This window comes from Cetorhinus maximus, chromosome 1 (assembly GCF_964194155.1).
Source record: "Cetorhinus maximus chromosome 1, sCetMax3.hap1.1, whole genome shotgun sequence".
Taxonomy (NCBI): Eukaryota; Metazoa; Chordata; class Chondrichthyes; order Lamniformes; family Cetorhinidae; genus Cetorhinus; species Cetorhinus maximus.
The window spans coordinates 1,430,951-1,443,290 of NC_135879.1; the positions used below are offsets into that span (position 1 = coordinate 1,430,951).

Consider the following 12,340-nt stretch of genomic DNA (forward strand, 5'->3'; position numbering starts at 1 on the left):
AGAAAGAACAAGGAGAGGCAATTTAAATGAAGGATATAATTTTAAAAGGGGTGCAGGAGCAGAGAGACCTGGGGGTATGTGTACACATATTGTTGAAGGCAGATTGAGAACATATGAACATACGAGTTAGGAGCAGAAGTAGGCCATTTGGCCCATCAAGTCTGCTCTGCCGTTCAATGAGATCATGACTGATCTGATTGTGGCCTCAACTCCACTTTCTGCCAGCCCCTGATTACCTTTAACTCCCTTGTTAGTCAAGAATCTATCTACCTCTGCTTTAAACATATTCATTGATGTTGCCTCCATTGTTCTCTTGGAAAGAGAGTTCCAGAGAAAAAAATTCTTTTCACCCCCATCTTAAATGGGAGACCCCTTATTTTTAAACTGTGTCCCCTAGTTCTAGTCTCTCCCACAAGGGGAAGCATCCTCTCAGCATCCACCCCGTCAAGTTCCCTCAGGATCTTATATGTTTCAGTAAGATCACCCCTCAATCTCTTAAACGCCAATGGATACAGACTCAGCCTGTCCAACATTTCCTAATAAGATAAACACCCATCCCAGGTATAAGTTGAGTGAACCTTCTCTGAACTGCTTCTAATGGATTTATATCCTTTTTTAAATAAAGAGGCCAAAACTGTATGCAGTACTCCAGATGCGGTCTCTCCATGCCCTGTACAATGGCAGCAAAACAGCCCTATTTTTATATTCCATTCCCCTAGAAATAAATAACAACATTCCATTTGCCTTCCTGTACCTGCATACTAACTTTTCCAGATTCATCTACCAGGACACTCAGACCCCCCTGTACCTCGGAGTTCTGCAATCTCTTCCCGTTTAGATAATTTGCTGCTTTTCTATTCTTCCTGCCAAAGTGGACAAGTTCACATTTTCCCACATGATACTCTGTCTGCCAAATTTTGCCCACCACTTAACCTGTCTATTTCCCTTGGCAGATTTCACCTTCATTATGTCATCTTCAAAACTTAGTTTCCTATCAATCTCTGTATCATCAGCAAATTTAGTAACCTTAAATTTGGTCCCTTCATCCAAGTCATTGAAATAAACAGTTGAGGCCCCAGTACTGATCACTGTGTCACACCATTCATTACATCTTGTCAAACCAAAAAAAATACCCATTTATCCCTACTACCCAATCCTCTGTCCATGCTAATATGTTAGCCCCTACACTATGAGCTTTTATTTTATGTAGTAACTTTTGATGTGGCACCTTGTCAAATGCCTTCTGGAAATCTCTTGTTACTTCTTCAAAGAATTGCAATAAATTTATCAAACTAGATTTCTCATTCACAAAACCATGTTGACTCTGTTTGATTGCATTGAGATTTTCTAAGTGCCCTGTTATAACTTCTTTAATAATAGATTCCAGTAATTTCCCAATGACGAATGTTAAACTAACAGGCTGTGGTTTCCAGCTTTCTGTCTCCTTTGTTTCTTGAACGGAGGAGTCACATTCGCTATTTTCCAATCTGCTAGGACCATTCCAGAATCTAGGGAATTTTGGAAAACCAATGCATCTTCTATTTCAGCAGCCACTTCTTTTAAGACCTTAGGATGAAGTCCATCAGGACCTGGGGACTTCTCAGTTTTTAGTCTTAATAATTTTCCTAATCACTTGCTGTACCTGCACACTAGCCTTTTGTGATTCATGGGCTAGGACACCCAGATCCCTCTGAATCTCAGAGTTTTGCAATCTGTCACCATTTAGATAATATGCTTTTTTTTTCTTCCTGCCAAATGGATAATTTTACATTTTCCCACGTTATACTCCATTTGCCAGATCTTTGTCCACTCACTTCACTTAATCTATCTGTATCCCTTTGTAGCCTCCTTATGTCCTCTTCACAGCTCACTTTCCTACCTATCTTTGTGTCGTCAGCAAATTTAGCAACCATACCTTCTGCCCCTTCATCCAAGTTATTGATATAAATGGTATAAAGTTGAGGCCCCAGCACTGATCCCTGTGACACACCACTCCTTACATCCTGCCAACCAGAAGATGACCCATTTATGCCTACTCTCTGTTTGCTGTTAGCTAGCCAATCTTCTATCCATGCCAATATGTTACCCCACTACACCATGAGTTTTTATTTTCCACAATAACTTGTTTACTGTGAAGATAATTGAATAGAAGAGTAGGGATATTATGCTTCAGTTGTACAGGACACTGGTGAGACTACATCTGGAGTATTGTGTATAGTATTGGTCTCCTTATTTAAGGAAGGATGTAAATGCATTAGAAGCAGTTCAGAGAAGGTTTACTAGACTAATACCAGGAATGGACGGGGTGCCATATGAGGAAAGATTGGACAGGCTAGGCTTGAATTTGCTGGAGTTTAGAAGAGTAAAAGATGACTTGATCAAAAGATCCTGAGGGGTCTTGACAGGGTGGATGTGGAGAGGATGTTTCCTCTTGTGGGAGAATCTAGAACCAGGGGACACTGTTTAAAAATAAGGGGTCGCCTACTTAAGTCAAAGACAGGAGGGTGAAATCCGAGTGAGGCAAGTATGGGGACCAAGAAGGTAGAAGTGGAGGAGCCTCAGCCCTTATGATTGTCCAACAGATTTGCTGTTTTTCTCTGAAGGTAGTGAGTCTTTGGAACTCTCTCCCTTAAAAGGCAATGGATGCAGAGTCTTTGAATTTTTTCAAGGTAGAGGTAGTTAGATTCTTGATAAACAAAGGGGTGAGGGGTTATCGGGGGTAAGTGGGAGGTTACAGTCAGACTAGTCATGATCTTATTGAATTACGGAGCAGGCTCGAAGGGCCGAGTGGCCTACTCCTGCTCCTAACTTGTATGTTCGTATTTTCTCAGTACCATTTCCCTGGTGATTGTAATTGTTTTAAGTTCCTCCCTCCATTTCACCTCATGATTCACAGTTATTTTTGAGATGTTATTTGTATCCTCTACAGTGAAGACATGCAAAACATCTGTTCAGTTCATCCACTATTTCCTTATTTCCCATTATTAATTCTCTAAACTCTCTCTCTAGAGGACCAGTGCTCTCACTTTACTTACTCTTCCTTTTAAATACCGTAGAAACTTTTTCTATCTGTTTTTGTACTTCTAGCTAGCTTCCTCTCGTCCTCTAATTTCTCCCTCCTTATTAATCTTTTAGTTATTCTTTGCTGTTCTTTATATTCTGTCCAATCTTCTGACCCGCCACTCACCTTTGCAGAATTATATGCTTTTTCTTTCAATTTGATGCTATCTTTAACTCCCATAATTAGCCATAGATGCCGTGTCCTTCCCTTAAAGTCTTTTTTTCTCACTGGAACGTAACTTTTCTAAGTATTCTGAAATATCTCCTTATGCATCTGCCACTACACGTCTACTGACCTATCCCATAACCTAATTTCCCAGTGCACTTTAGCCAGCTCTGTCTTCATGCCCTCATAACTGCCCTTATTTAAATTCAAAACACTAATCTTATATCCACTCCTTCCTCCCTCAAAGTGAATGTGAAATTCAATCATATTATGATCACTGCTACCTAGGGGCACCTTCACTATGAGGTCATTAATTAATTCTGACTGATTGCACATTTCCAGATCTAGTGTAGCCTGTTCTCTGGTTGGTGATAAAATGTGCTGCTCTAAGAAGCTGTCCCCAAAACATTATGAACTCAGCATTCATGCTACATTTGCCAATCTGATTTGTCCAATCTATATGTAGATTAAAATCACCCATGATTATCGCCATACCTTTCTCACAAGCCCCTAATATTTCTACATATACCTCGTCCTATAGTGTGGTTACTGTTAGGGGGCATATAAACCACCCCTACAAGTGACTTATCTTTACTATTTCTCATCTCTATCCAAACTGATTCTACATCTTGATCTCTGGAACTAAGGTAATCTCTTTCTATTGTAGCAATGTCAATCTTAATTAACAGAACTACTCCCCCCTCCACCTTTTCCTAGCTTCCTGTCCTTCCTAAATGTCATGTATCCGTGTCTATCTCCCTGACTGTACTGTCCCCAACTACCGCTACATTCCTATTAACTCCCCCTGCTTGAAAGGCTTCTTGTACCATGGTCAGCTTGCTCATCCACCCTGCAGCCAGCACTTTTATCCATACAGGCTGCTAGAACTGCATACCTGTTGGACAATTGTAAGGGCTGAGGCTCTTCCATTTCTACCTTCTGGGTCCCCATACCTACCTCACTTGGATTTACATCGCCCCCTGTCCCTGACTGTCGAGAAGATATAATAAATCTCAAAATGTTATTGGAATTTATTGTAAAATAGAGTAATAGTGGTGTGTGTGTTTGTAAGACTTAATTGGATTTAAAAAAAAGGCAGCTGGTCTGAAGGCGTTGATGTAAATGAGGTAAACATGGGGAAGTTTAGAAACATAGGTGTCAAGGGGACATTTGCATTTTGAAATATACCAGGCTAGATTGTTTTCAAGGTGAGGGGGGAGGTGGGGGGGGGGGTGAAATTTGTCACCTAGCTAGGTGAAGTTTAGAAACAGTGTGTTTATTTTTCCCAAAGATTACTAGTAAAATTAAGTGCCATGAGAGGGTTTTATTATCAGGGAGATAAAGTCCAAAAACAGATTGAAACAATGGGTATTTGCATTCAAAGAGGAACATATGTATAAAAAAGAGAAGACTGTTTGTAAGGGAAGGCATTTTTAAAATCTTACAAGTGTGTGAAAAGCTTTCAGTATCTATGCCTCAAGCTGCTGTCTTCAAAGGACTGAAGTTAAGAAAACTCACTTGGAAATCAACTTGTTCAGGGTGTCATGTTTCTTTGCCTGGGTCTGTTAAAATCTATGTCTCTTACTGTTGCCAAACGAAAGTGTAATTGGGAGTTAGATTGATTAGGGGATTTAGAAGTTATCATAGTAGTAATTTGCAGATCTATGTATGTATTTAAAATCATTTCTCTTATTAATAAATGTTTAATCTAGTTTTATAACAGCCTATAAGACTTGGCGGTCTTGTTACTACTGAATTCAAGGCAGGCATCTTGAAATTTATACAAATTGAATATTAGTTGTGACAGTTGTTTCAAGTTTCTCTCTGGGATTTGAGAAATTCAGCATTTACCATTGGTCGTGTCATAACACTGAGCAAATTAGAAGACCCTATCCTAAGGAGTGTGACTGGCTCTGGTACAAAGTGTTCAGATAACTTTCCCCCTCCCTGATGCATCACAGTGCCTGCAGCTCAGCCTCCAGCTCATTGACTCTGAGCTGAAGCTCCCCCAGCCGCAGACACTTATTGCTGACGTGTTTGTCCTGGATCACCCTGGTGTCTGGGAATACCCACGTTCTGCAGTCGCAACACATCACCTGCGGTACCATCTTTATTATGTGTTAATTAATTTATTCTTAATTTACAATTAATTAACACTGTTACCCTTAATAACCTTTACTACTGCTAGTAATCCTTACTATATCTAGTAAAAGCTTACAATTACTAATAAATTACGCGGGTTCTGAAGATAAATGAACAAAATATTCATCAACCAGCCACTTATCTGTTTTCCTATGATGTCGCACTTTGATTTCTCTCAGTACATGGCAGCTCTGCTCTGCAGCCACAGACTGGACTAGATGACTCTTCTAGGTGGTGGTTACTGTCTCTGGGTCCTCTTTTCTCCTGCTCTTCTGGTGGTGGTTACTGCAGTGGTTAAGGCATAATAGATACTGGGCTTTATAAATAGAGGCATAGAATTCAAAAGCAAAGCCATGAACTGATTAAATGGTGAAGCGGGCTTGAGGGGCTGAATAACCTACCCTGCTCCTTGTTTGTACATAAGTTATGGTGAATATGGTTATAGTTCAGACTCAACTGGAATATTGTGTCCAATTTCGGACACCAAACTTTAGGAAAAATTTGAAGGCGTTGGAGAGGGTGCAGAAAGGATTTCTATCTTGTCTCCCAACCCACCTTCTTCTCTCTCCCCCCCACCCCCCCCCCCCAACCATGTCTCCCACCCCACCCTCTCCCCCCCTTGTCTCCCACCCCATGCTACCCACCATGTCTCCCACCCCATGCTCCCGCCGTCTCCCACTCCCTTTGCCCCCCTGTCTCCCACCCTCTTTGCCCCCCTGTCTCCCACCCTCTTTGCCCCCCTGTCTCCCACCCTCTTTGCCCCCCTGTCTCCCACCCTCTTTGCCCCCTGTCTCCCACCCTCTTTGCCCCCCTGTCTCCCACCCTCTTTGCCCCCCTGTCTCCCACCCTCTTTGCCCCCCTGTCTCCCACCCTCTTTGCCCCCCTGTCTCCCACCCTCTTTGCCCCCCTGTCTCCCACCCTCTTTGCCCCCCTGTCTCCCACCCTCTTTGCCCCCCTGTCTCCCACCCTCTTTGCCCCCCTGTCTCCCACCCTCTTTGCCCCCCTGTCTCCCACCCTCTTTGCCCCCCTGTCTCCCACCCTCTTTGCCCCCCTGTCTCCCACCCTCTTTGCCCCCCTGTCTCCCACCCTCTTTGCCCCCCTGTCTCCCACCCTCTTTGCCCCCCTGTCTCCCACCCTCTTTGCCCCCCTGTCTCCCACCCTCTTTGCCCCCCTGTCTCCCACCCTCTTTGCCCCCCTGTCTCCCACCCTCTTTGCCCCCCTGTCTCCCACCCTCTTTTCCCCCCTGTCTCCCACCCTCTTTGCCCCCCTGTCTCCCACCCTCTTTGCCCCCCTGTCTCCCACCCTCTTTGCCCCCCTGTCTCCCACCCTCTTTGCCCCCCTGTCTCCCACTCTCTTTGCCCCCCTGTCTCCCACCCTCTTTGCCCCCCTGTCTCCCACCCTCTTTGCCCCCCTGTCTCCCACCCTCTTTGCCCCCCCATCTCCCACCCTCTTTGCCCCTGTCTCCCCCCCCGCCCCCCCCCCCATCTCCTACCCTTTGCCCTTTATTCCCCTCCCCAACTCTTTTCCTTCATACTTGAAATATTTTTTTGCCACAGTACTATTCCAGAAAGGTAGAGACTTAGGCTGGGATTTTCTGACCTCGCCCACTGCCAGGATCTCTGGTCCTGCCGAAAGTCAATGGCCTTCTGGCTGGCCGGCCATTTCCCCTATAGCAGGTCCTGCCACAGCTTTAATTTCAACGTTGTTTCCATGTTCTGGCAAGGATTGGAAGGCTCTTTTTGTGACAGTGTTTGTGTGAGCGTGGTCATTATTTTAAGTTGTGAGTAGGTCAGACAACATTTACTACAGCAGTTGGAAGTTTAGTGAATTACGTTTTCTTGATCTGGAAGGCATGCTTGTAGCAAAGATGGATTTGCAGGGTTTTCTATATAAACATGTGAGAGAGACAGGAATAGGAGGAGGTACAGATAGGGTGAGATGAAGAAGAGTGAGGAGGGAGCTCATATGAAGTATAAACAGCAGCATGGACCAGTTAGGCCGAATGGGCTGTTTCTGTATTTTAAACCTGTTTATCTGGCTTACTCCAGAGTTCATGTTCGTGTATGAAAAGCAGAACTGCAGCATTTCGCAATAAAAACCACAGCCATATTCTTGCGACAGCTATGAGTGAACACCACCACCCTTACTGAATAATTTTTTATTTGTTCACTGAATGTGGCCGTCACTAGCAAGGCCAGCATTTATTGCCCATTCCTACTTGACCTTGAGAAGGTGAACTGCTGCACCATGTGGATTATAGTTTCTGGTAGCAGTTTTTGATACAACTGAGTGGTTTGTTGGGCTGTTTCAGAGAACAGTTAAGAGTGAGCCACATTGCTATGGGTCTGGAGTCATATGTAGGGCAGACTGGGTGAGGGCGGTAGACCTTTCTTCCTAAAGGACATTAGTGAACCAGATGGGGTTTTCCAACAACCTGAGTTTCATGGTCACCATTACTGAGACGAACTTTATATTCCAGATTTATTTAATTAATTGAATTTAAATTCCCCAGTTGCTGAGGTGGGATTTGAACTCATGTGTCTGGCTTATTAGCCCAGACTTCTGTGATACTGTGTTGAAGGTGGTATTAAAAATCAGCACAGTTACTGTGCCTGACCTGACTGCTATTTAGTGACCTCCTTCTGGGGGATTGCATATGTGTGTCAGGTGAAGACCTCAGGCTTGCTTGTAATACCATCCCAGATCAACAATGGCTGTCCAGGCCCCCACAAGGAGAGCCACTTGGATAAGGTGCCATAAAGCTTCTGCCACAAATGGACCTGATGTAACATGATCTCTGCTCCCCGTTTTCCTCTTCACTGAACCTGGTAACAAGTAAAACATCTGTTATCATTTCTTGCTTTGTTAAAATGGTACAGTTTCAGGTCTTTAAAGAAAATAATTTTGCATATATTGCTGACAAAAATATCTGCCTGTTTAAAATAAAACCTGTAAAGATCAGCCTGTTAATGAAATGCCAGCCTAACATTTTCACAAGCTTTTGATTTTCCTTTTAATCATTTTAGACTTTTGATTCTACTGGTGTGATCAGAGAAAGGAACTTCATCGAGGTCCGCTTTTTATCTGCAGTCTCGTATGCAGCACAGCAAAGTGCTCAACACAGCAAATACCCAGTGCCTCCTGAATGCCCTCCAATTCAGCAAAGAGGAGAATGTCATGTCAACTTCATCAGAAAGGTATGTGAAAATAAAACTGTCAGTCGCAAGCATTTTGTCCTTGGCCCAAATTTTGTGGTAGTAATGATGGTGAAACTGTTAGCATTTGCCATCGTTACTCCTCTGAATTTGACAGGCACTTCTGGGAGTCTGCACATGCACTGTTAAATGCAGAAATCAGAAGTTACTGTCAGGGATTTTATACTTCCCCATATGGTGTGCTATTGAATTGCACCCCAGATTACAATCAATTAGAAATCACTGAACTGATGGAATTTTGCCCTTTTACACTATTCGTCTCATTGTAAAATCCTTGAATAAGTTTTACATTGTTGAATGTAACTGGGTTTTCAACAGCATACTAACTTCATAATTATCGCTGAAATGTCTCTCGTCCCTGAAAAACTAATTTTATATTTGCGGAATGTCAAGTTTCTCCATTATAATAATTTTTAAAATTTCTTCACGGGATGTGGGCTTCGCTGGTTGGGTCAGCCTTTAATGCGCATCCCTGGTTGCCCTTGAGAAAATGGTGATGAGCTGCCTTCTTGAACCGCTGCAGTCCATGTGGTGTAGGTACACCCACAATGCTGTTAGGGAGGGAGTTCCAGGATTTTGACCCAGCCACAGTGAAGGAACAGCCGATATATTTCCAAGTCAGGATGGCGAGTGACTTGGAGGGGAACTTCCAAGTGGTGGTGTTCCCATCTATCTGCTGCCCTTGTCCTTCTAGATGGTAGTGGTTGTGGGCTTGGAAGGTCATGTCTAAGGAGCCTTGGTGAATTGCTGCAGTGCATCTTGTAGATGGTACGCACTGCTGCTGCAGTGCTTTGGTGGTGGAGGGAGTGAATGTTTGTGGATGTGGTGCCAATCAAGCAGGGCTGCTTTGTCCTGGATGGTGTCAAGCTTCTTGAGTGTTGTGGGAGCTGCACTCATCCAGGCAAAAGGGGAGTATTCCATCACACTCCTGACTTGGGCCTTGTAGATGGTGGACAGGCTTTGGGGAGTCAGGAGGTGAGTTATTCATCGCAGGATTCCTAGCCTCTGACCTGCTCTTGTAGCCGCAGTATTTATATGGCTAGTTCAGTTCAGTTTCTGGTCAATGGTAACCCCCCAGGATGTTGATAGTGGGGGTTTCAGTGATGGTGATGCCATTGAATGTCAAGGAGCGATATTTAGATCCTCTTTTGTTGGAGCTGATCATTGCCTGGCACTTTTATGGCGGAAATGTTACTTGCCACTTGTCAGTCAAGCCTGGATATTGCCCAGGTCTTGCTGCACTTGGACATGAACTGCTTCAGTATCTGAGGAGTTGCAAATGGTGCTGAACATTGTGCAATCATCAGCGAACATCCTCACTTCTGACCTTATGATGGAAGGAAGGTCATTGATGAAGCAGCTGAAGATAGTTGGGCTGAGGGCACTACCCTGAGGAACTCCTGCAGTGATGTCCTGGAGCTGAGATAACTGACCTCCAACAACCACAACCAAGTTCATTTGTGTTAGATATGACTCCAACCAGTGGAGAGTTTTCGCCCTGATTCCCATTGACTCTAGTTTTGCTAGGGCTCCTTGATGCCACACTCGGCCAAATGCGGCCTTGATGTCAAGGGCAGTCACTCTCACCTCACCTCGGGAGTTCAGCTCTTTTGTCCATGTTTGAACCAAGGCTGTACTGAGTTCAGGAATAAATTCTACACTTTAAAATTTTTTTTGAAGTTCGTGATATTGGGGCATTGGGACCATTTCTGGGGGAGGTGGGACCTGTACAAGTTGGACGGGACCAACACCCTCGCAGGGAAGTTTGCCAATTCTGTTGGGGTGGATTTAAGCTAAATTAGCAGGGAGATGGGATCCTGAAAAGTAGTTCAGTGGGGAGAGAAGCTGAGATGGAATTAGAAGTTAAAACACTAGTGAGTGAGTGGAAGGCAGAGGAAACATAGGTTAGATAAGAAAGAAGTGAGTTTAGCAAGGCTAAATGGAATATATTATAATGCAAGGAGCCTGAGGAATAAGATAGACGAGCTGAGGGCACAGACAGGTACGTGGGAGTATGATATCTTAGCAAGGCTAAATGGAATATATTATAATGCAAGGAGCCTGAGGAATAAGATAGACGAGCTGAGGGCACAGACAGGTACGTGGGAGTATGATATCATAACTATGACCGAGACTTGGCTAAAAGAAGGGCAGGATTGGCAGCTCAACATTCCTGGTTATAGGGTATTCGGACGAGATAGAGAGGGGGATAGAAGAGGAGGGGTGGGTCGCAATATTGATCAAGGAATCAATTATAGCAGTGAGGAGGGATGTTATCTTGGAAGGATCATCAAATGAAGCCATATGGGTAGAAGTAAAAAACACAAAAGGGGCAAACACGCTGTTGGGTGTGTACTATAGGCCCCCAAACAGTCAGGGAGAGATAGAGGATCAAATATGTAATCAAATTTCAGAGAAGTGTAAGAATAATAGGGCAGTAATAGGGAATTTTAACCACCCAGATATTAACTGGGATAGTTTTAGTGTGCAAGGTAGGGAGGGAGCAAAATTCTTAAGTTGCATCCAGGAGAACTTTTTTCCAGTACATAGAAAGCCCAACAAGGGAGGGGGCAGTTCTGGACTTAATATTCGGAAATGAGCCCAGGCAGGTGGAAGGCGTATCAGTGGGGGTGCATTTTGGAGGTAGTGATCATAACTCAGTTAGATTTAGGATAGTTATGGAAAAGGATAAGGTTGGCTGGGAATAAAAGTCCTAAACTGGGGAAAGGCTAATTTTATTAAGATTAGATGTGATTTGGCCCAAGTGGACTGGGAGCAGCTACTTACAGATAAAACTGTGTCAGAGCAGTGGGAGGCATTCAAGGGACAAATAACGAGAGTACAGGGCAAGTGTGCTCCTGTAAAGACAAAAGGGGGGACCAAGTCCAGAGAACCCTGGATGTCAAGGGACATAAAGGTTAGGGTTAAGAAAAAAAGAGAAGCTTATGGCAGATACCGAGGGCTCAATATTGCAGAGTCCCTAGAGGAGTATAAAAAGTGCAGGGGGGAACTTAAAAAGGAAATTAGGAAAGCTAAGAGAGTGCATGAGAAAGCATTGGTGGGTAGAATAAAGGAAAACCCAAAGGGTTTTTAAAAAATATAAAAAGAGCAATAGAATAACTAGGGAAAGAGTAGGGCCAATTAGGGACCATAGAGGTAATGTGTGTGTGGACCTGGAAGACATAGGTGCAGTCCTAAATGAATACTTTGCGTAGGTCTTCACGATGGAAAAGGACGACGCAGGTATAGACATCAGGGTGGAGGACTGTGAAATATTAGAGGAAATTACATAGAGAGAGAGGAGGTCTTAGCCGGTTTAGTGGCCTTAAAAGTGGATAAATTCGCAGGCCCAGATGAGATGTATCCCAGGCTGTTAAGGGAGGAGATATCAGGGGGCCTGGCAGTAATTTTCAAATCCTCTCTGACCACAGGTGAGGTGCCAGAGGACTGGAGGGCTGCTAACATTGTCCCATTATTAAAAAAGGGCGGAAGAGACAGACCAGGAAATTACAGGCCAGTCAGTGTAACCTCAGTGGTGGGGGAAGTTACTGGAAAGAATTCTGAGGGACAGAATGTATCTGCACTTGGAGAGACACGGATTAATCAGGGATAATCAGCATGGATTTGTTAAGGGAAGGTCGTGTTCGACAAGTTTGTTCTAATTTTTTGAGGAGGTAACCAGGAGTGTTGATAAGGGCGATGCATTTGATGTGGTCTACATGGACTTTAGCAAGGCTTTTGACAAGGTCCCTCATGG

At 44.0% G+C, this 12,340-nt stretch overlaps 1 protein-coding gene across 1 annotated transcript in view; it reads left to right on the forward strand.

The window, feature by feature from the left end:
- manba (mannosidase, beta A, lysosomal) overlaps window positions 1–12,340 on the forward strand; it is an 87,440-nt gene that overhangs the window by 14,476 nt on the left and 60,624 nt on the right. Inside the window, exon 4 of the mRNA XM_078563374.1 lies at window positions 8,395–8,565. Coding sequence (XP_078419500.1) covers window positions 8,395–8,565 — 171 coding nt within the window. The remainder of the gene's footprint in view (window positions 1–8,394; window positions 8,566–12,340) is intronic.